This window comes from Fundulus heteroclitus, chromosome 16 (genome assembly GCF_011125445.2).
Source record: "Fundulus heteroclitus isolate FHET01 chromosome 16, MU-UCD_Fhet_4.1, whole genome shotgun sequence".
NCBI lineage: Eukaryota > Metazoa > Chordata > Actinopteri > Cyprinodontiformes > Fundulidae > Fundulus > Fundulus heteroclitus.
Genome location: NC_046376.1, coordinates 28,538,976 through 28,564,398, shown reverse-complemented (window position 1 = coordinate 28,564,398; position 25,423 = coordinate 28,538,976). Strand labels below are relative to the sequence as shown.

General features: G+C 38.8%; 1 protein-coding gene across 2 annotated transcripts in view; it reads right to left on the bottom strand.

Moving 5' to 3' along the window:
- Positions 1 to 25,423, bottom strand: part of LOC105938036 (meiosis inhibitor protein 1) — a 110,176-nt gene that overhangs the window by 22,652 nt on the left and 62,101 nt on the right. For both annotated transcript variants that reach the window (XM_036148702.1, XM_036148703.1), the window contains 7 exons: positions 21,013 to 21,169; positions 16,685 to 16,835; positions 13,311 to 13,493; positions 13,037 to 13,165; positions 12,669 to 12,858; positions 5,191 to 5,304; positions 2,650 to 2,760 (listed from right to left, as the gene is read on the bottom strand). In XM_036148702.1, the coding sequence (XP_036004595.1) occupies positions 2,650 to 2,760; positions 5,191 to 5,304; positions 12,669 to 12,858; positions 13,037 to 13,165; positions 13,311 to 13,493; positions 16,685 to 16,835; positions 21,013 to 21,169 (1,035 nt within the window). The remainder of the gene's footprint in view (positions 1 to 2,649; positions 2,761 to 5,190; positions 5,305 to 12,668; positions 12,859 to 13,036; positions 13,166 to 13,310; positions 13,494 to 16,684; positions 16,836 to 21,012; positions 21,170 to 25,423) is intronic.

Sequence of the window (25,423 nt, the reverse complement as noted above, 5' to 3'; positions counted from 1 at the left end):
CGAAAATTGGGAGCTTACGCTTACGGACGAAACGGATCAATACGGAGCAATAATACCGGAAACGGTGGGGGCGCTATTGAGTTTGTAGTACAAAATGTCAACAAAATCACGAAGAAGGTTATAATTCTGGGCTTTAAACAATGGCGGGATTCGAGGAACAACTTGCGGAGCTTGTCCGCAACTACCCACATATATGATGTGTCGTGTCCGGGGCACAGGGACAAACAAAAAGTTTACTTACGGAGCAAATACAACAAAATCACGTATTGGACCGTCGCCATGTTTGATCAGTGACGAATCATTGGCGCTCAGCACTGCCACCTAGAGGAAATATTGGTTATTGCGCACCTCAACGGACGGAGGTATGAAGGAGTCAACGGATGGAACGTACGGACAGAAATACGGACGTGCAGGCCAAACGTAGGGTATGAATGGGCCTTTAGGTGTGTATCTGAAGCTCAGAGCCGCCGCAGCCACCTATCAGGAAATCTGATTTCAGAGGCTGGTTCTGACTTATATTTCCAGCAGGACTTGGTACCGGCCCACACTGCCAAACGTACCAAACACTGGTTCTGCGACCATAGTGTTACTGTGCTTGATTAGTCAGCAAACTGGCCTGACCAGAACCCCACAGAGAATCTACGGATTATTGTCAAGTGGGACGATTAGAGACACCAGAACCAACAATGCAGATGACAAAAAGGACTCAGTAGTTGGTATCTCCATCACTGTCATTGATTATTTTGAACGATTTGGTTAGTCAAGAAAGCTTCACAAAGGGAATCTGTGGACTGGAATTGAGGTTCTGTAACCATCCCTAAATGTGCCCAATGACATTTTGATCACATGCAGGGCTCTCCGAAGAAGAGCCGTCAACCACAGTGCTGATCTCCTCTACATATAGGAAATGTATCGTTATCGCATTATCACTGGATTTAATATGCATCTGGCAGAGAACTGCATAGAATGTGATCAGTATAAGCAAATTATATAGCCCTTATTAAATTTAAGGTTTATAAGGCAAAGAGGGGTTAAGGTGGTCCACATATTAAGAAGCTACAAGTAAAGGCTGGTTCACACGCCAGTATTTTAAAATATTCGCCCGATTTTCAGAGCCTGAGAGACACCACCCGTAACGACAAAAAACCTTAGATAAAACAGCTTTGCTCGTACAGCGTGTGGTGTCACACACAAACAGATTTCACGCAGGAACATCTAAATATCAGACAGGAAATTTTGTGAATCCTCTCAAGATCGAACGTGAGTTCAGAGTAAATAAACATGGACGACGGGGAAGAATAATGACGCTAGTTTGTGTACTCATTTTAACGGGGGGGGGGGGGGGGACATTACAAAAAGAAAAGGCGTTATTTAAAGGAATGTAGACCGGGGGGGCTCTAGATTTGTTACCCTAAAATAAGGAGGTGAGTTGGGGTTTTCTCTCTCGGGGAATCCCTCACGGCGCTTTCTGATTGGCTACACGTCACATTCAACAGGCTGTATGCTCGTTTGTCCTCAGGGGGCACCGCACATGCTCGGATATTAGGGCAAGACAATCCAACACGTTGAATACCCCCTGTTTGAGGTCGGAGCGGTCCCGACGTTCTACCGAGTAGATCAGATCGCTCTTAACACACCACACATGGCAGGAATATCTCTTAGGATTACCTTAAGAGGCGCTGATAGTGGGCACCTCTCAGAAGGGGGAGATCGGGGCAAAAATCAGGCTAAAAACCCTGCTGTGTGAGCCAACCTTTAGTTTCAGTGTCAAAACAACCTTTTTGTCAGTATCTGGGCTCTATATCTGCTATGAACCCACAGCAGAAAGACGTGGAAAAAAGGACTCGGATCATGACGGGGGGCTCCTCTACGGTGGTGGATAGAAAACGTGTCCAGTAAGATCACCGTGTCATGCCAGTAATACTTGGACCAATCAGGATCGCCCAGATTATTATTTTTCTCCTCAAAGACTAAAACTTTCTCCCACCTTTTGATGTTTCACTTTCGGTGCTCTCATTGAAAGTCCTAAGGGGAGAGTTGTGGCGTGAGACATGGCCTTTGAAGCCATTTTTTTTGTTCGTTAAGCTCTTCTCTCACAGATTCCACGTTATGGTTACTAGGCTGCAGGCAGCATCAGTAAAGCTCTTGATTTGGGGCGAGGATCTGCCAGCGCCTTCATGGACAGCCTGTCATATCCTCTAGTTCCGTGCAGGTTTTTTTTTTTTTTTGTACATCTACCACCTGACGTTTTTGTCTTATAACTCTCAGGATGAGTTAGATTAAAATCATTGTCTTACTGAGTCTGACCTCTGCAGTGGAGAATCACTGTAAAAGGCCTTGTTTGTGCAGCTCAACAATACAGCCAATGGAAGCCATTTCCCCCCCTTCCCATCAGGGGTTCATGTGTTTAATGCAATAATTTTTCAACTTTATTTCTTTGTCTCTTGTGGTTATTTTATTTGATTAATTTTTTTTTTTACATTCTGAAGCTCTACTTACTATCTGAGTATACGCCACCGGCACAAAACATGAATACTTGTGAATCCTTTTGATCAGGAGCAAAAATAGGCAGTGTGAATAAATGATGCAATGTTCAGAAGAACGGCTGATAGATAAATCTACACCAGAAGAAGTAAAAGGGTGTCTAACCTCTGTCGCTGCTGTGCGCTGGGGACAGACTCAGGCAACACTGCAAGAAGTTGAAGGCAGGCAGCAGGCTCTCTGTGTCAGTCGGCTTCAGCATCCCACCTATACTACTCACTGACACACAGTCACACACGCACAAACACTATCTGAGCACTGGTAGGTGAAATTAAGGCAAGGTAAATTAAGCTCAAGGTTTTAGAGGCCAGGCTTTGGTTTGCTTAATGAGATTGGTAATCTTCTAGATGGATTTCTCCTCTGCATATTAAAAGAATGAGTGCAATTCTGTTTGTTACACTCAAACATAAATGCATTTAATGGGAAACAAAAACTGTGAAACAAACCACGGGTGACAAAAGAGCCACACTAGTGCCAGAGTTTCAGTCTCTACGAAAGCCTGTATATCTCTTCAACTTGTTCACATTTTGTCACATGACAACAACACACTACTACATGTCTTATAAGGATTTTGTGTAACAAGCCAGAACAAAGTATCACATAAGTCTAAATTTAGAGATATTTTTGGATTTAAATTAGGGTTGTCATGGTACTGAAATTTCAAACTCGCAACAATTATAAGGAAAGTTTTGCATTAAATTTTTGTAACCGAGGCAACTTTTTTTTAAAAAAGGCAAAGGGTTCATTCTGATAAAGAGCAGAGAATACAACCAATTACAGTATGACAATATTTTAGCGGAAAAAAAACAAAATTATGAGGCAATTCAGCACCGATTTAGAAAAATATATATCATTTAAATGTGTCGCTACACTGAATGAGTGTTTATATCCTTTACTGAATTATAAAGCTCTAACTGTTTTATTTTAATTGCTTATTTTTAGTGTGTGTCACTTTGCTGCTGATACAATAGTGGACAAAGAAAACCTTTTTCTTTACTATTCTAAAAGATTTTTTATGATATAAAAATTGTGTTTTATTTATTTTTATTTTAGATAGCTTTTTTTGGTGTTCAACTAGAGTCAACGGGTTGCAACAGGTTCTGACTTATTTTTGCTCAATCCAGGTTAACATTTACTCGTTTTATTAGTGGCAACATTAGCTGCTGATTGCTTTACCACTGAGCAGAGGAGTAATAGAGGGGAGCAGCGGGGTCATTTTGCTGTTTAGCAGCGGATGGAGCTGTCTGATGAGGGACATTTTCCTGTATTAATTTGTTCCCACACTAGATTAGAGTGTCGTGAGCACCAACTACACACTGGGGAGACTCATCTCCATGGCGGAACGCAGACATAACACCATAATGGCGCACTCAGTACGTTGCTAATAGTTAAACAGATAACATAAAGTAAAGCCATCTAATATATATAAAGCTAGCTCAAGGTCAGTGTAACGTATCCATGAACATCAGTTTTCCTGTCTTTCCACAGATTCTCATTCAGATTTAGGTTCTGGACTTTTGACTGAACCATTCTAACACATGAATATACTTTGATCGTCCTCCAGCTGGTCGATGAACCTTAACCCCAGCCTAAGTAAAAGAAATCTCAAACAGCAGGACGCTCTGTGTTTAGCGCCACCCGATTTTCTGCTCTGACCAACTTCCCTGTCTGAACCAAAGGAGCATTCAAAAAGTACAATGTTAGTTCTCTGCCACAAATAGCAGGGTTTCCACCACCGTATTACAAGCTTGGCGGGCCACTAGGGATTAATCACTTAAAATGGTTTACTTTTGACCTTTGAAACAATGCTAGGCTAATGTGTTTTGGGTAGTGTTTTTAGGTTGTGACAAACTTTATTTCCATAAGGAATTTGTACACCGATGGGACATTAATGTTTGTGTTTTCCGATCAGCTCATTACAACAAAATATAGCTTAAAAGTATTTTTAAATGAGCGGCGAATGTCTACTAGCGTTAGCCGCTATTAGCCTCTCTAATAACTTGCTAATACCCTAGTTAAACATGACCAAGGCTTGTTTAAACACAATGCTTGTTTTTGTTTAGCTCCACCATCGTCTGATAGTGCTACGAGCATTAATACAGCCTTAATAGGGAACATTAATGTCGAATTAATGGTGTTTTGTGTAACTTTAAGATGACTGCCAGCTACAGTGCCCTCTAGCTTCCTAAATTACCAATTTGAGTCTTGATTAATTTTAGGAGAAATAATTATATTAATTAAAATCAAGTGCCCTAAAGGTTATTGATTTTCATTTAGCAAATCATATTGTTTTTACTTCAAAATTCACAATTCTGTGTGAATATTATCAATATTGCACAAAAATCCTGATGAATTACTCTAAAAATGGTGGATATAACAGCAAAATGTGAAAAAGTATAAGAGGTATACTTTATATTTTCAGTCATATATTTGTTCATTTACTTGTGCAAGATACGGTATATGAAGATCTCAATGTTTAAAGAAAAAAAACTAGTTCAGTATTCTTCTAGTGTATTTCTGAGAATGTGTATCTGAAACAGAAAATGTTGTGCTCAATTGTAGAGCTAGAGTAGGGAGTGTGTTTAGAAGATGCAGACAGGCTACATAAAAGTGACGACGACAGTCTTCAACGGCTCATTTCCATCTCACCGTGGTAGAGCAGCTTGAAGTGCACTCCTTCCATATTACTGTAGATGGAAGGTGAGGACGGGTCACTGGTCTGCGTCAGACAAAGCAGCTTCAGCACCACGGGGAGTGACTTGGCTGCTTGACAAAGACGGGAAAAACACAAAGCATAAAAATAATGAGAAAGCTGTGTAATTTTTAGAAAGACAGGGGACCAGTGTAGCTCAAACACTTCCAGTTCTCATCTAGAATTAGCATAAACTCATTAGTTATTCCAAGGAAAGATGTTCCCAGAGCATTTCTCCAACAATAAAAACACATAATCTGTTTTAAACTAAGAGGTAAGTAAAAGTTTTCCACACGAAGCAGGGGGGCTGGCAATCGCTTCTGGATTTAATCACGGTCTGCTTTGCAGCCAAGGGATGCAACATTGCTCAGCAGAATCAAGTAAAGGCAAGAAGACGTAGCAGTAAGTGCACTCTATTTTCATTTTAGAAAACTTTCACTAACAATACTTTGCATCCTAATCCAGGGTGCAGGAAGAAAGCAACCCTGAGAGTTGTGAGGTAAAAGGAGATTTATACAGGAAAGACAAGTCAATTCCTATTGCTGTAGTGCCTTGCACCAAAATAGCTTCCCTCAAGATGCAGCCACATGGGAGCTTAAATGGAGCATATATTAATGCAAATTACATTGAACTATACTTGAAGATGTGCAAAGATAGCAATCTTTAATTCCCTGAGGACGTTAAATGAGCAGAGAGCAGTCGGAGGCTAACCACAGCAACAGTTATGGAAACCCCAGCTGGCACGCCAGGGTTTTGCCCTTAAGCTGTTCTCATTAACCTGGTCAAGTACAGAGTCAGGAGAACACCATCCAACAGACATCACCGCCAATAAGCATCACAACATGCTGTATGTATCTGTCAAATGGAAACTTTAGACTTTAACACAGCTGGAGGACCTTCAGTGACAATAAAAAAGGCTCTTTGGCTTGTACATTCATTAGCATTTGGTAAACATCTCCAATGTGATCATTTCTCATTTATACCGTATTAAGATTCAAACCATATTTTGGTATTTGGTGCTCAGAACACAACATAAAAAAAGATTCCTGCTCCAGTGACGCAGAGACTGTGCAGCTTGCTGAAAATGTCAAGGAGGTGTGCATTAATTACAATTACCTTCTCTACAGCGTTCGTTTGCTTCCATGAAATTTATTTTCTGTATTTGCAAATCGATATTTCAGAGGAAATACAAGGTTTCTCGAGGTTTCTGTCGATGATGAATAGAGAGCACGACAGAGTCGACTCATGTTAAACAGATCTGACACAAGGTACACATTGCCTTGTAGCTTTCGCTGACGTCTGATGTGATCCACTGTTGTATGCATCAAAACGAGGTTGTGCTTTTTAAATCGTGAAGTATTGGAATACTATTACAAGTTCCTTTCTCTCAAACGCACAGTGTAGACAAATAAAAATCCCTTGCCTGAAAGCAACTGTAGGCAGAGCAATACTAAATCAATATGGCAGCTCTATCTAAGTAAACAAGTTTCTTACATCACTTTGCTGTCGGAGGAGAATCCATTTTATATATAACTGAAACTGATGGTGTTCTGGTCCAACATCAGTCAGGAAAGTGTTCAGGCAACGGTTTTAAACAAAATGAATCACGTTTTCTGAAGAGGCTTCAGCTTTTTTTATTCTTCTTAGCAGAAGAAGGTTTGGCAAAAAAGAGCTAAATTTCAGAAGCAAATCTGGCTTTTTGGAGAGAGTTTATTGATAATACCAAGCATTAAAAATATTCATGGGTTTTTGAAATGTTCTTTTCACAGCAGCCTCGAAATGCATTACGGTTAAGTGGATAAGTTGTATTTGAAAAGTAAGACAACTGTACCAAATGGAGAAAATAACATATCTGTTAAGACTTCAAAAAGCCACCTTTTTGAAGTCTACGATGGAGCCGGATAGAAGCCTTACTCGGGTATGGATACAATTAGCACATCAAGTGGATCGCTCCCCTCTGGTTTTATGATGATGCCGAAGTCGCATGGAACTGGAAAATGCTGTGTTGAGATGTATACTTTATTAAAAATCTCTATAGTGTTCCAGTTTGTATTAGTCATATTTGCTGTAAACCTGTGTGCATTACTTTGTTGTTAAAAATTTTAATAAAATCTAAGTTTTATTTTATATATATATATATATATATATATATATATATATATATATAGTAAATGTTTTGTTTCTGTATTTTTTTGTTTTTTTATTTTACTGTCTGACATTGACTCAAACTAAACGTTTGATTCGCATCTCTGTCAATAAAGCATCCTCTCTATGTTGATCTTTTCTTCTGTGGACAGTCAGATTTCAAGATGTCAGATTCATCGGATAAATTAGCAGGACTCCAGTCCTCTTGCAGCGCTATCCTGGTACTTCCTGTACAATATTAGTCTCACTTTGCTGCTTTTCTTGAACAGAAATCTTTGGTGCCCTTCATGACATCAGGTCAGTTTCTCAAAGTCTTCACTGCTCTGTGTAAGCAAGAACCTCCATTTCTGAGAAAGCTGTGCAACGGTGGAAACCCAGTCCTTCAGCTGAAACCTCTTAAAGGTGCATAGCCACGTAATTTGGCTTTTTTGAAATGTATATGTTTGTAACTCACTCTGGTTGCATACGAAGTTTTTATGAAAGATCACGTCCTGCTGCTGTATTAGTTGTCTGTCAGATGTGACCATAGAGTTGATTGATGTGAGTAAACATTCTAATAAGGGACTCTTAAAGCTGCTGTTAGATTGGTGTATTTAATTAATACCAGTTGGCCTTTGATCACGATGAGCTGCCACTTTATTGTCAGGTATTGCAGAGGGTCAGGCTCGGTCCGGCATTATTTATAAGTGATTTATTAGTTAAACTTATAAGACTACTCCATGACGTTGTGCGACGTGGATTTAATAATAATAATCTTTGGTACGACGTCAAGTTTGACATGTCCACATTGTGCTATCACTGTTTACTGCTGTATCACTTACAGCGTACAACAATTAGCAACTTTATTGGATTTACTGGATTTATTAATAAAAAATAAGCTTTTTTTGGCCGCACGTGCCACTCTTCAATCAAAAATCCATCCAAAACAAAACCACAATCAAATAAGTTTAATATAAACTAGTCCAGTAATAAATTAAATAGTTTTCTTTGGATGAATCAGTTTAATAAAACATCAATGCAATAATAATTCTTTAAAAATAATTTAAAAAATAGATTTTTTCCACTTTAGCGTATCAAAATTCACTGCAGGCACAAGTAAAAAATGTACTGGGGTCCAAATTACTTATCAGTCTTGCTCTAGGCTACCAGAATAATGAAAGCGGTCACTGGTTTGTCACCATCAGACCTGCACACAGCTAGCGTTTCTAAATGTCTGACGCTGTCTGATACTGATCTCATGTCATCTTTGGTCGAAACACACCAACAACAGCCGTCCTAGAACCTGTCTCACTTTGTGATGTAAGACTCAGAGCCACGACCAAAGAGTTCTCCAGGATTTTTCTAAAGTCCTCATCTTTCGTCTGCAACGGCTGAAAATGGCACAGTGTGTCCCGGGCAGAAGAAGATGATGACACTGGCCGGGCTTTTGTGGGTACCCTGAAGCTTTCCTCACAGCAAACGATCCTCCATCCTTAATGTTCTTGGTACCACGATGAATAGCAATCTTGCTAGAAAAAAAAACTAGACTTGCCTTTGAGGCATTTTTGATGCAAAGCAATGATGACAGGACACGTTTCCTTGGGGGTAATCATGGTTGACAACAGAAAAATTAATCTCCTCTTCCAGCTCAGTCAGAAACGTCAGCGAGACATCAGCTGACCCAGCCCCATCAGCGCTTCCCCCCTGAGCTAATGATGGGATCACTGAGATGGTGGCAGCAGGTCATTCTGTGACAGAGTGAAAACAGGATCTTGGCAACTGACCGATTCAACATGTTTTTAATTAATTACATTTCATCTTGTTGTTGCGAACTGTGCCAGAAACATTGAAGCTGTGAAGTTTGTGGAAAACAGTCAGCCTCAAGTCTTTAGCCTTGACTGCAAACATTCTCAGCGTACTGTTTACCAGACGTAAACACATCCTTTGTCTCCTGCCTTTCGTCTGCTCCATCTAGAAACCACATCAGTGTGGATATGTGCACCTTCGCTTCCCAATGTCATAATTCTACTTAAAAAAAAACTACTTGACGTGTAGTTATGTTAGGAGTTTAAGTCTATGTCTATTTTTAACTGTTTCCTAATCAGTTAGGTAAGATAAAAATAAATATATCTTACAGAAGACATTTAGCCTGTATCTCTGATAAAAGATGTTGCCAGGGGAAATGATCCTATCAGCATAACTCAATGCAGCTCTTATTTTACGACTTTCTTTTCAGATTTGAAAATAATTCAGCTAAGTGCTTTCCATTAAGCTTTGCAAAAAAACACGTCGAGCCAAACTAACCTATTAAACCTTCGAGATTACTTTATAGCTGTGTTGCTGCCTCTGAAAGTCTCACTTGTAGGTTGTCTGTGTGTTGCCGTGTGTGTGTCTGTCGTTTTTCTCTCCTGCAGCCGCCACTCTGCTTTTAATTAATCATGGCTGCTATGGTATTATAAAAGTGCAGCAGAATCTGAGACATTTATATTTCCTTCTGACCTTACAGACATCTCTCCAGTTCTTATTGTCATGTGCACCTCACAGTCGCAGGACCCTTGTAATTATTTTGGAAAGATTTGTGGCCTCTGTGCGTTGTATCACATTTCTGTACGACACCCCACGCATACTCAGGTGCACGTTTAATTTCTGTCTTAATTTATTCAGGTCAGTGACTTCATTTTAATTATTAAATCACTGTGCAAACTTTTTCTGGCTCAAATTGCCAGAGTTTTTTTTTTTTTTTTTAAACCATTTTTAAACTATAAATTCAAACTTTACAACAAAATTGGGCCAGATATTGCTACAGAGTTCAGACTTTAAACACAGACTTACAAAACTCAGAATGGATGGATGGATTGATATAGCCTGGCCAGCGAGAATGACTTAAGCCCAATTTATGACAGGGTCAGTGTCAACAGGTTAGAACCAATCGGATAACTACGGATGTCTCTCCAATCATCTCTACCTTCTGTCACGGGAGAGGATCGTGCCTTTTTAGATGCCGCTATTACTCCGGAAAAAGTTTGGGCTGTAATTAAATCTATGTCAAACAGAAACGTCCAGGACCTGATGGGTTTCCATTGGAATGCTTTAAGTTATTTTGGCAGGATATTCAACCAATATTCATGCCCGCTGTTAATGACATTTTGAGTAATGGCATCCCCCCCCTGTGGAGACACGCCTCCATCAGTCTTCTTTTAAAACAAGGTAAAAGTCCCCTGGATTGTTCCTCCTTTAGACCTATTAGTTTGCTTAATGTTGATTAGAAAATTGTGGCAAAAGTGTTGGCCCGGAGATTTGAAAATATCCTCCCTAAAATAATAAACCCAGTTTATAAAAATGAGATATGGCACAGACAATATACGACGCGTTCTTAATGTTGTTCAGTACCTTAATACGCACAAAGAGTCAGCAGTAATTGTTTCCCTCTAGACAGAGAAGGCTTTTGACCGAGTTGAATGGCAGTTTCTTTTTCAGGTGTTACATAAATTCGGTCTGAGCCCAAATTTCATCAATCTGGTTAAAAGCTTTTATTCAGACTCAACAGCCTCAGTTAACACAAGTGGCTTGATATCTGAGGCCTTCAAGATTCATAGGGGTTGTAGGCAGGGGTGCCTCCTTTCACCCTTATTGTTTACATTGTTTATTGAACCTCTGATCGAGATTATCAGGACCAATCCAGATGTATCTGAAATAAATATAGCCGGTAGAAATCATGTTATTTCATTATTCGCAGATAATGTACTTCTTTATATGTGCAATCCTGAGAAACCAATTCCAGCTATTCTGGAATCAGTGGCTACGTTCAGTGCTTTGTCAGGATATAAAATCAACTTAGGAAAATCTGTCGCCACCCCTTTCAGCATCCAACCAGAAAGGTTCATGCAATCTCCTTTTCAAATGTCTATGAGAGGCTTCAAGTATCTGGATATTTTTGTTACACCTGATCTGAATAATCTTTTTGACTAAACTAATTACTCACCTTTAATTCAGAAGATAAAAAATGATTTAATAAAATGGGCTCCCCTGCCAACCTCTTTATTAAAGAGAATCAATACTATAAAAATTAACATTCGTCCGCGACTGAACTATTTATATCAAAATCTTCCCTGCTATTTATCCTACTGCACACTTCAAATCACTAAATTCTCATTTAGCTCGCTTTGTCTGGAACAACAAACACCTAAGAGTCAAGTTTTCTATATTAACTAAGCAGCTTTATTATTGGTCAGCACAACTTAAAATCATATCAAACTGGTTTATGAATAGAAAGAACTCTTTATGGTTAGATCTGAAATCCCGATCTTGTCTCCCCAGTAAACTTAATTGTCTTTTCTTTATAAGTGGTATAGATCAAATAGTCCATCTCAGAAGTAACTTCATTGTTTATTTTTTTGCTGGTCTGGTGAGATGTGAAGAAATATCTAAATCTCTTCTTGGTCACCGTTAACTTTGAACCCAGAGTTACCGGCAGAGTTTGGGAGCATTGGTTTGTCTGAATGGTCATCTAAGGGGCCGTCAAATATTATGGACATACTGGACTCTGATACTGTTAAACCCTTTGAACAAATTAAAGCCAATTTCAGTATTTCTAATAGAGATTTCTATAAATACCTACGGATCCGTCATTTTGTGAGCTCTCTCTGCAGGACAGGAAAATTACGCACAAAACAAAAGAGTTAAAGAATATTGTTATCATGACCACACAGATAAAAGAATGCTTCAAATAAACTTATCAAGCCTATGATATTCTAGCTCATGATGAGTGGATGTAAACTTTGCCTTGAAACTATGAGAAAGTCTTTCAGTGTTTGTTGAGCGGTGGAGCAACAAATACATTTTATCTGCAGCAATAAATTTCCCTGCAGGAAGGAACTCATTTCAACCTGACAGCGTGAGCATTAAGCCTGTCAGTTCAGTCCGCTGCCGTTTATGTGACGTAAATAAAAAGATGAACTACAGTTTGTCAGAGTAAATGTAAAATTATCTTTCCAAACTGGCACCAGTGCTGAAAGTTAACCAACATGTATCAGTTCTAATAGAAACATGAATAAAAAAAATCAGGATTCGTCTGTGATTGAAGCAGATTGACTTAAAATGAACAAATCTGTTACAACTTTATTACAGCAGAGCCAATTCCATTTCATTTAACTAGTTTGTTTTATGAATTGAATCTAATATATTTTTCATTATTATGTTCAATACACAGAAGCCAGTAAATGTTTGTTTATTGTGCTATGGCAGCTGGCTTCCTATTTCTATAGTGGCTGTATAAATCCTTGTGCCTATAACGTCAGATTAAGTTTCGTACCTGCTGCAGCGTGAGCTTGTCCCAGCCCATTAGCCATGTTGTCCACACTGATCCGCTGCAAAACTTGCAGCAGGGCTGGTCTAAGACTTGTGCACAAATCTGCCACAAACTCTCTTTGTCCAAGCAAAAGAGTCCTTAGCACATCCAGGACATGCTCTGCAAGAGGAGCTTCTCCGCTGACAGCCATGTCCTGCATCAACACAGACAACAGCGTTTGTGGTAACAGCATTTAAAAAAAACTACAAGGCAAAGAAGTTATGAACATGAAGCACAATATCTACAAAAGACTTGATAGAAGCCATGTTGTAGTTTTAAGGCTTAAGAACATTCAATCTGAATCAGAATGAATAATAATTAGAGGCTCTCACCAAGAGGGTAAGGATGACTTTTGGGTTCTTCTCCAAAAGAACCAGCAGCTCTGAGGTTTCTAAGTCTGGTTCCTGATCCTGCTGCTGTGTTTGGTTTTCTCTCTTTTCATCCCTCTTCTGCACATCTGCCTGCAAGCAGTAAAAAACAACTGTTTCATCACCTCTGATCACATCTGGAAAGATGTGAAAGTAAATCTAAAGCATCCAGCTACTTTGCTGTAGCTGTAATTAATGAATCTTGCTGGAGTGGTGATTATCTATAATATATAAATACCGTGTTCTGCCTTCCATCCGTCTGTGATTTATTGGCCAACCACAGCTCCAAAACGGAGGCTCCAAAAAGTTCTGCTAGTTCCGGATAGCGCCAGATGAAGTGGAGGAGTGCAGGGTGGTGACTGTAGAGGGAGGAGAAGCTCTGGCAGGAGGCGAGCGCCTTGCTGATGTAGTTCAAATGAGCCTTGAACAGGAGAGCAAAAGAAGTTTGATGAAACCAAAGAACTTTCTCCCAGATAAATGAACATGTCAGAGAAAGTGCTTTCAAACTGAGCTGAGTCAGAACCCTTCAGATCCAGCTGGATGTATAATTTAATATGTAACTCATTGATATGACATAATCTAATCTTGCAGAAAAACATTTACCTTTAAGCACTTTCAGAAAAGATGTTCAATGCTCTTTGAGAAGACGCAGCGCACATTTGGAGATAATGTTATTTGTTCTGCTTAGCTTTAGATAAACTATATTAAACAAGATTAATACTCTGGTGCTGTATCATCTAAAGCACAAGGAGGCTTTTGTGTAGAAAGATGGATAAGACCCGTTAATCTTGGATTAGGAGTATTCCATGACTTCCACTTTAATAGTCGAACATTAAATCCCAGAAAGCTTCATCTTCTGCTGATCTTTGTCTCTGTGCACAGGAAATCCATCAGTCAGGGTACTGTCGTACTGATAAAATCTCGACACATTAAAACAGCATTGGCTGCCATTACAGCTTTCACAAAGAAAGCAGCATGATTAAGAATTTCCTGTAGCATCTGAGCGCTGAGTCAGTGAATTAAAAAGATTAAAAGGGCCTATTTAAAACCGAGCCAAACTACTCACCATGACTTCACAATGCAGTTGTCAGAGTGAGACCCTGGCTAAGTAGCTAAAAATGCTGAAGATACAATTATTTTAGATCCCCTTAAGTTATATAGTACTTAAAGAGAGTATATCATTCAAATCTTTACTTCTTTGGTTATAAATACATATTCATATTCAAATCAATAGCTCTTTCATCGTCCTACAGTTAAAATATCTTATTCAATGCTTGTTGGAGAAAAGTAAATTATTCTGTAGTTCATAAACTTTTTTAAATTTAAGTTAAAATACTGCTGAAGTTGCTGTTCTTTGGGAGGGGGGGCTGAAAACCACCAGAGATTATATATTTAGCTTTAAATTAGCATAAATAGTCACAATTGAAATAGACCTATTTCTGCAGTCAATCATAAGCCGCTGAAAGCTGAAATTTGTCACAAATAAACGCACCAAAAGTAAAGCCCAGGATTTCCGCATCAGAAACAAAACCAGAACACCCCATGAAGTCTGAATTTTGACAGGAAGTGTTAGAGGTCTGTTGTGGGAAAGAATGATAACTGCTTCCCTAGTTACTTATTGAATAAAAGGAAACAGTGAGTCCATCAAGTTCCAGCACTTTATTGAGAACCAGAGCAGAGACAAAGTATTCACACCCCTAGCTAGGCCGCAGCCTGCTGCCTGTCTGCTCCCAGCCCTGCTCTCCTCCAAATCCGTCCCTACCTCCTCCTCACACTCAGACGTCCCCCTCAGACGTAACACTAACATCTCAAACCCAAACATTTACAGTCTCACACAGACAATATGCAAGCGTTGACCTTGATTAACCGGCGGAGAGTGAAGCCGTCTTCTCCCTGAGTGCCGCTGCTATGTTTTTGATGGAGCTATGTCAGGGTGATTTTAGGACCCAAAAGCTTTATTGTTTCTAGGGCTGTACGGTTTTGCCAAAGATCCAAATTGTGATCTATTTCAACCATAACTGGGATTTAATTTAGACTTTTCTCTACATTAGCCCAAGCAACAAAAATGCCCTGTAGATAAAGTTTTTTTTGTAAATGAGAGCTATTTAAAACAAGAAATGTAACTGTTTTTATTAATCAGAATATTATTATTCAAGAGAATAACTTTTAATTGAGTCGGACATCAATCCTTGTTAAACATATAGTGGAACCAACAAACACGTCTATATATTAAACAGTTTGACCAGTAAAGTTTCTGGTAAAAAGTATGATTATCTAAACTCTAAAACAAATAATAAAATTAGATTATCTCACTGCTGAGACTCTTCCCTTCCATGTAGAGCCAAACCCACTTTAAACACATTACTGACACCTAAAGGACGTGTCTCACCCATTAATTGTTACATAGCCAAAAATTGCAGATCTCTGTGATTTGGAAATTGCGTTTTTTTAAACTTGCGATTATATTGCAAATGCGATTAATTGTCCAAGCCCTAAATTTTTTAATTCATAAGGTCGTCGAGCAGCTACAAGTTGGGTATCAAATTTGGCTGCTGCACATATAAAACAGTAAAAGATGCAGAAATAATGCTTGTCTTTACTTCTGATGCTTTGAATCTCATCAATCCAGCAGCAAATATAGACATCCATCTATGAACATATTACTTTACTGTTTGAACACAATATGGAGAGAAATAAATTATTGTTTTACACCGCTAATGGTGGGTAACAACAGCAATGAGCAAATTCGACAAGTTTTCAGACTTCTAACTACGTCGCTCTCAACTAGGGATGCTCCACACAACGCTTCATTGAGTAGTTGAATAATAAAATACTGAAACAATGAAACAAATGTTTTAACTTCCTCACCCTGAAACACAATGTTGATTATGTGTCTATTTGCAGTGCTGCGAAGTTAGACTCTGTTCATACAAAACTACTCACTATGAGATTTTGTACAAGAGGACCCTCAACCCAACAGTAAAAGTTGCAGACAAAGAAAACAACCAGCATCTGGGGAAAAATGTGTTGCTCCAAACTGTTTTAGCAGCGAGGCTGTTAAGAAGTCGCTAGCAACACCTCCAACCACTCTAAAAGAAAGCTGTGGAATATTTTTTTAAGCATTTTTCATAATTGAAACCTTTGTACAGTTTTGATCCTGTGCAACATGACTTTAGCTCAAATGGACACGTGTGAGCAAAATGCAAAAACTGTCCTACTGGGACAGCTGAGCTGAGTTTTAGCGTCTAAATAATAGACATATAGGTAAACTCAATAAGATTGTTTAATGTTGTCTTCCTTGAATAAGTTTGTTTTCTACTTGATTAATGTCACATGATATGTGGAGAAACATTTAAAAATTATTCACTAAATTCTCATTTTTCTACAGAATCAGGACATTTGAAGAGGGGTGCGTAAACTTTTGAAAGCCACTGTATACCCTATTAGAGAATAAAGATTTTTTTCTAGTTTTTTTGTTTAGTATTATCAAAAAGCATGTAACAAAGCTAAACAGTAAACTCTCCTTTGATGATGAAGTGGTACTGTAGCTGTTATGGAGCCTTTTTGGGTTACAGGGTGCTGTTTTCTGTTCGCTGAAGCGATAATATTTACCTCGTCGAGACTGGGACTCCTGTCCTGGGTCACTGCCAGCAAGTAGAGGGCAGAGCGGAGAACAGAGCGGGGAATGACACAGTTGCCCTGCTCCTGCACCGACTGCAGCAGCACCATCACGCTGGAGAACACCGTCTGATCTGGGAGCAGCCTGGATTACACGGCCAACCACAGAAATCAGCTCTGCTTACCAACAAGTTCTGGAATATAACATCCATTTGCACTGATACGAGATCACAGAGAGTGTGTGTTACAATGAGACCACCTGCAGCTCTCTATGAGACAAAAAAAATAAGCAAAAGCACATTCAGTTAGCATAAATCAATCGAGAAAAAGATTAATCCGTAAACAGAGACAATGCCTAATTTCAGCTCTCCTATAAAAAGTAGATCTTCTACCAGTAAATGTTGGTGAGACCAAACAAAGACAAGGCAAGGCTTTCAATGCCCTACCCTGGAGGTAGAGCTAACCCACGGATCAACAGAAAGACATAAACTTTTAAAAAGACACAAAGTGTGTTACTGAGGGCATAAACTATCTACTTGAAAACACTGTTAGTGGCTGTAGCAGCCCCGCAGGAAAACGAATAGAAACGACTAAACAGACAAACGTGACCGAAGGTTATATTTCTCAACCTTTAATGTTACTCTGCAAACGTGAAGCAGATATTTCTAGTGAGTGCACCCTGCAATACTGCAACCCTGAAGCTAAAAAAAAAAAACGGCCCCGTTCAAGGACGGTGGATTAATAACATTTCCATTTATTTACCCTGCCTTCCAAAAGTATGTACACCCCTTGTGCTTTTCTAAATCTTGTGACACTCAAACAAATTTCAATGTATCTTAAAGGAATTTTAGGTGATAGACAAACACACAGCAGTGGATGACTAGGGAAAATGAAAGGTTGTTGATTTTTATTCATATAAATGAAAAACCCGAAAAGGGCAGTTTACAGTTGCACTCGCCTCTCCTGTACCCCTCAAAATAAAATCCAATACAACAAATTGCCTTGAAAAGTTTGATATTTTTTACCGATATCTGCAGATGAGACGTTTTGTAAGAGGTGAAGTGCGAGCCGCCAGAATCGACAAAGACTCCTGGATGGGTGTCGAAATGTTTTCAGAAGAACTGAGTTAAAGTGCGGTTGCCTCCGATTTAAGCCTGTATGCCGTTGCGATGACACGGATAACTGAGAATTTGCAGAGGCAGTTTGCTAGAGATAAGATAAAACCGGCAGCAGAATTAAGTAAACGGCTAAAGATAGAAGTATTATTTATTTATGGATTGGATAAAGGGCTGAAAAACATGAAAACAGACACAACTCTATATATGAAAATAAAACGAGAAAGAGGGATGAACTGACTTAACAGAGGAAGAATGGAAAAGCGTACGGGCATGCCAATGGAAATGCAGTGGCTCACATAGTTGGAGAAAATTCGAATGGAAAAGTATAACCAGATCTTTCATTGCTCCCTACCAGAAATCTCACTATAATACAAAGCGCTGTCAAAATGTTATTATTAGTGCTTATTGGCAGGAAATACATGGAGCAATACGATACCCTTTCAGGCGTCATCTGCCTTTTGAAAGGAAGTAAATAAGTAAAGCAAGTAAAATTGTATTTCTATAGCACCTTTCATAGACACTGATATCACAAAGTGCTTCACAGGAGCAAAAACAATTTAAAAACGCAAAACATGCTAAAGCAAATGCCTGTCTAAATAACAATGTCTCTAGATTGTTTCTGTGCAGCGTAGAGACAGCAGGAGAGCGTTGCAGTCTCAGAGCCACAACCTGAGAAGCACGATCGCTGCAATTTTTAAAACAGGTCTGAGATGCAACCAACAACATTTGACTCAATGACCTTTAAGTCCTAGATGGAGAAAAAGGCTTCAAAAGATCCTGTATATATTTAGGAGCCTGACTGAGGATTGCTCTGAAAGTTAAAACCCAAATTTTCAAATGTATCCTAAGGTGCACAGGTAACCAGTGCAGGGAGGTCAGAACAGAGTAAAATGTGCTCTTCTGTTTGTTTTAGTAAGCAGCGTTGCTGCTGGAGCATTATTGCACAGACTGAAGATGGACCGAGGAGGATTTATTTAAAACTGTTAAAAAGGTCTGTGACATAAATGCTCTTTATTTTGAAATATTCCTTAAATAATAAAAGTTAGGAACTAGTAATTTAGGATGATTGTCAAAGGATAGGGAAAAAATGACACCCAGGTTTCAGAGAATCCTTTTCACAGTTGGAGTTAAAGAAGCAAGATGCTGCCTGATTATAGGAATTTTATCATCAGGGGAGATAATAGGGGTTTCAGTTTTGTTTTCATTTAACTGGAGATAGTTGTTTGTACAGCCACATTTTGATTTCTGACAAACACATAGTGAGTTCAGACAGCTTGTGCATCTCAGAAGGCCGAATACAGCAGGATCTAATCAGCATATAGATGGCAAGAAACATTTTTATTGCATTTTTGGATGTTCCCCAAAGAATACAAACACAACAAAAAGAGAACCGGACCCAAAACTGAACCCTGAGGTACTCCACAAGATAGCGGTGCACTATCTGAATAACCTTGGTTCATAAAAACAGTAACAGACCTGTTTGATAGGTATGAAGCGAACCAGTTTAACATGGTGCAAGAAACACCAAACAAGTCTCAGTCTGTGAATAAGAACACAAAACTGATGTCAGGTCCAATAAGACCGGCACAGAGTAGTGTCCAGTCAGCTGCCATCACCGTCTCACTGCTCCTATTAATGATGCCGACTCTGTAGAATGTAATTTTCTAAAACCAGATTGGAAAGTATCCATAATGTCCTTTTCATCCAAAAAAATGGCAGTAAAACTTTATTCTTTGGACTTACGCTTGAAGGATGGCCAAAGGAAGATTAAGACTTGTTTACTATTCTAGTGGTGGCAGGCACCACAAAAAAACAAACAAAAAAAAAACGTCTCTCACAGGAAAGCCCAACTCTGGACATGTGGACGGACATCAATAAACATTTACAAGATTGAAGAAGATGACAGCGGAGGTCAATCATAAGAAGAACCTGTTCACTTCATGTGGGAAGAAATGGATGAACTATATAACAGTACACAGACCAGGCATTGGGTGTTGATGTTACTAATCTCAGTTATGGCGTAATAATCTTAGATCCACTCCCCACAAATTAATGTTTCTGTTTTTTATTGTTTTCTGTTTATTAATATAAAAAAGACACTGAGGCTGATACTCCAATTTCAAAACACGTACGAGATGTTGATTGCCAAAGGTCAATAAAAAAAAGAATAGAAAAAAAGAAATGTCACAAAGCGTGAAAATGTTTAAGTGGGATAAATGTTTTTTGCTGGACATTGGAATTTAATTTTATACAAACTTCCTGAAAAATTATTCGTGAAAATAAACATTCAACGTTCAGCTGATGATTTCTGTGGTAAGTAATAATTTGTGGTGCAGAAAGATGATCAATAAAATACATTACCAACTTTAAAAGCAATAACATTAAAGTTTCTATAATTTAAAAGTTCTGATAATAAAACTACAAGATTAATGTTTTCCACTGGCAGAGAGCAGAATTAAGTTTGGTGACAGTGTACTTTTCCAATTGATTCCCACAGCACAGTTAATATAGTTCTCCCCAGAGAAACTCAGCCAGTAAATGACTTTTCTGAGCAAAGACTGCAGATACGCTGCGTCTAGCTATAGGGGATGACTCTGAGCTCCTGGATAAAACTACCATCGCTTAGATTATTAAGCTACTCTGCACAACAGACTGGATAAGCAAAAAAAAAATTGTTTTTACCTTGCACTAAAATAGTCATTTGTCACTTTTAAATAAAACATAAACTAGTTTGTTCTGTAGATGTGATGCATTGAGTGTGTTATGAGATGAGCACTTCTGTACGGAAACTGCAGAGTGACTCACAGGAAGACTGCAACATGTGGTAAGAATGGTTGATAAAGGGTCTCACTCCACTCCTAGGAGACCGTTTTCAAGGAGAGCTGTGAAAAAAAAAGCTTTCTGATGCAAGAGGAAAGATTTTTCTGTTGAAAAACAATCCTTCTCTCCCCCACCCTCGTGCTATGCAAAAGAAGATATTGTTCAATAAGAAGAAGAACAATGTGTAATAGCTTCATTGGCAAACTTAATCCATTTCTTTTATTCTGCACCCAGTCGGCAAAATGCAGAAAAATACCCTCCTATAAAAATCACTTCCTATATCCCCAAAGTGGTTCAAAACAGGATCAAAGGCAGAACTTTTTATCTTTTAAGGCTTCATTGTTTAAAGACATTTGCTGTAGTCCCTACAGTATATCATTTTACCTGTCTCCTTGCTTTAGAGCCAGGTAAAGTATCATCACCAGACAATACTGAACAGCCCTCGGTTCTTGATATTCACACAGCAGAGACGGCCACTCTGACAGATGACAGCACAGAGAGGAAAGGTTGCACCGCAGAAGATTTTCCACCTCCTCAAAATCTGGGGATGAGAAATCAAATACAAGGAAAAGCTGGAATATCAATGCTTGTGACAAAATGCTTTATGATATAGAATACAGCAGAAGCAGCTTTGAGGCCTATTTACTGCAGATTCACTGGAGTTTAGTGTTTAAGACTAATGCCAACCAAAGCTGACACTGTTAAACTCCTGGGTAGGAAGCTGATTTATTCTGTGGTACAACCATACATTAAGTCAATATTTGTCTCTTTAGAGAACAATGCCATTTATGAACGTGTGAAATCAATAGTTGTACCATAAAGGAATCATAACGTCAAAATCTGTGCGGTCCCTGGATAGCAGGTTAAACTGGCATCAAATAATAGATGCTTTGATAAAGCTAATATAGGGCGAGGTGATGCAAATTAAATATTAAAAATGTTGAATTCTTTGAAATTGTTGTCCCAAATCAATAACATATTAAAAAGGCTTTCTGCGAGTTTCAGTAAGTTAAAGGAGCAATAAGTAGGATATTTACTGGAAAATCAACCTAAATCATTCTTGTTTGCCACCTGGGATGGAAGTAACATTCAATCTATAAACAATCAGTCCTCGCCATCAACAATGTCTTAGTCAAGTTTTTCTCCTCCCAATCCTAGAGGTACGGACCTGGGGCCCGTTCCTCGTACGTCGCTAACTCAGTTAGCAGGATTTCATTGTTGACGATTTGGCATGATCTTGGATCGTTTGGTTCTTCGAAACTCATCCTGCACTTGTTGTCATAGCAACATGTGCGCCAGCTTAAGCCTGCTCGCGAGCAGGTTTATTTCATGTAAACAGGATTAGATCACGGCTGTATAAGCGAAGGAGATGGAGAAGTCTGCCGTAGCCATGTCCATTTTTACGACTGCAACCTGTTGCGGAAGGTGCAAGAATAAATAATCGCGTATTGAGCAATAGACAGGATCCTTTAGCGCAGCGCGACAGTGTAATTGTAGAGAGATTTTTCTTGGTGGCTGTTATAAACAGACAAACACATAATTTAACAGTGGCTTTTAAAGAGGAAAAAGTGGTGTTGGAGCCGTAAATAGAAAATATTTAAGTTATTTGTATGATGGTTTGCTTTTTATTTTTATCATATTTAGTAGGAAGATTTGTTCAGGCCATTTTATTGTGAAGTTTAGTTTTACTTTGAAAGGCTTGCTTCCTGTCAAGCCGTATATTGTATTAGAAAAAACTATGAATGGATTATTTAGACACGGAGCAATACAGTTTACCGTGTAAACTGTGGATGACTTGGAAAAGGAAGAATTAAATTTTTTATGGATAAAGAATTTTTTTGTTAAAATTCCCAGTTTGCACGTGTCCTTTACTTCCAGTGTCTAAGGAATGACACCGATATTGGATCTGTTGCCATAACAAGTGGCTTTTTACAATAAAGTATAATAATTAAAGGCTACCATTTTATAGAATATTATTGTATTTCACTTTTTCTTGTCCCCATGTTCTAGTGGGTCCCGTGGAGGCTCTGACATAAAAGAACAAAGTAAATCTGAAATTATTAAAATGCAAAAATTCATACTGTAGAAAGTGATAGAAACATCTACCATGGACAGTATTTACGCATTAATTTGTCTGCTACTTTTTGCCAGCCCTCTCTCTGGCTTTAACAGACTTTGAGGTGTTCCCTGTCATTTTAATTAATGACCCAAATTCGGCATAACCTTCCACTAAAAGCTCGTGTTCTGCTTGTGAGAAAAACTGTGGGCGTTCTTTGGCCATGCAGAACAGCCAATAGCAGCGCTGTTGATCATTGTTTCCACTATCGATACATTTCCCCTTTTAAACAAACGCATGAATGCGCAGTTGTCTCAGATAACTCAATCCAGCCATACTAATCATAAACAACAGGTGTGTTGAAAGAACCCAGTTAGCCGGATCAGGATTAGCCGGATGAAATCATCTTGGATGTCTCATTTGATCTTGGACGTTTTAAGCAACGTATGAAGAACGGACCCCTGAACTACTTCGGTTCAGAGGGTAGCCAGTGTTTACTTCCTGGTTCCTCAGCCAATCATATGAGAGTTCCCAGAGTTCCCAAAACAGAGCCCAGCGTTTGGTATTTTATTTTGGCAAAAGAGCAGCAGCCTTTAAATATGGAAGCCCGTAAGAGAAGCGGACCAGAAATACAACATCATATACCTACCCTGTGGAAGTAAAAAATCACACCAACAACAGACTGTTTAGAAACAGCAGACTGTGTGTATATGTTGTTCCAATTTTAACCACTATGTCTGATTATTATTTATTGTTCCTTTAAATTTAAGACCTTTTTACAATCATTAGGATGCAAATCTCACACTCACTGGCTCCACGTTTGTTTTAGAATTGATTTTAAAGTTTTATTATTGACGAATAAGGCTCTAAATGAGCTGGCACCTGCTTACTTGATCTACTGCAGCCTTACATGCCCTCTAGATCCCTTAGATCTAATGTCCATTTGTGTTTAATTGTCCCAAGGTCCAGGCTGGTCCACAGAGGTGATCGGGCTTTTTCTGGTGTACCTCCTAAACTGTGGAACCAGCTGCCCATTTATATTTAGACAGACTTCAACTCTTGGTGCTTCTAAGTCTTTTCTTAAAACACATTTACATTTACTCACTGGCTTTTAACAAAGTGTGAGAGTTTTTCTCAATTTTCCTTGATTTGTACAGTGCTTCTATTGAATTATCATTGATCGTTTTTCTTTTGTGCAGCACTTTGGCCAACGGCAGTTGTTCTTAAATGTGTTTTATAAATAGATTTGACTTAAAATCTAAGACCATGGAGACTTATTAAAAAAACCTAATTATTATATACTATCAATTGAATCAGATTTTGCTTTGCTCTAGGGCTAGGTCGTTCCAAAACATTCATTTTCTTCTGGCACTGGCATTCTTTTGCTGATTTTGACATCCGCTTTGACTCACAATGACGATGAAATTTAAAAATCCTCTTTTGTTTGCAGACAATGGAGGATTCTGGAGCTGCTGTGATTTCATTCAACTTGAATTAAAGTCCGGTTCCATCTGAAAAGAAGAAAGCCCAGAGCATGCTGCTGCCACCCCCACACTTTCACTGCTGCTGTTTTTTGTGCCCAGCATATTATTTTTGTGAAATATGGTCAAAGGTTCAAGTTCAGGGTTTGGGAGATTTTAGCCAGGTCTGGATGTTTTCTACTGAAGAAAAGATTTATTGCAGATGTATAGAGAACGCAGGAGAACGCAAGTGACAATCAGAAATTCCTGAAGCTCTTTCAGTGTTGCAGTCGGTCTCTCAGTAGCCTCCCTGAACAGTTTCAATCTTGAACTTTTTATTAGTTATGGAGAACTATTTGTGCTTTTTGTTGTATCTCTTATTGTGTCTCTGCTCTGTCTTCTCTAACACCCAGTCGGTCGAGGCAGATGACCGTTCACACTGAGCCTGGTTCTGATGGAGGTTTATCCTTCCCGTTAAAGGGGAGTTTTCCTCTCCACTGTCGCGTCATGCTTGCTCAGTATGAGGGTCTGCTGCAAAGCCATCAACATTGCAGACGACTCTCCCTGTGGCTCTACGCTCTTTCATGAGGAGTGAATGCTGCTTGTCAAGACTTAATCCAATCTGCTAGGTTTCCTTAGACAGGAAACTGTTTGACCAATCTGTATAATCTGATTGAATTTGACTTTGTAAAGTGCCTTGAGATGACATGTTTCATGAATTGGCGCTCTATAAATAAAATTTAATTGAAAAATTTAATTGAGATCATCGGGTATTTTCATGCATATAAAAATGTAAAGGAGCTGAATCTGATGCTGCATTTACAAGTTATTACAACGCTGTGTCTCTCTTGCTCTCCATAAACACCTTGCACAGCATTGCATTTTCTGATGTAGGCTGCATGCTGCTCAGACCAAGTAGTCAGCAGCACGACAGGCAAACACACAGGTTTCATGCAATATGTGGCAATAATGCGCCATATTTATCGATAGACATGGCATCCCAGGAACTATTTTCAGAATAAGCCTAGCTGTAAATACTACTAAATCAGGAAAGTAGCAGAGACAGAAAAATTAGATAATCACGTTAGATGAGATATACCTGACAATTTCTTACAATGAGAGCACTTTGATCTTTTGTAATTAGTACAGCTTCAGCTAAAGGATCCAAATGAGGAAATATCAGAAAAGTCCAACTAGGACAGCTGAACTTTATTTCAGGTTAATCAGATTTGCAGTAACTGATGCCAGATCTGAGCCTAGGAAACTAAATCCTGAGCGT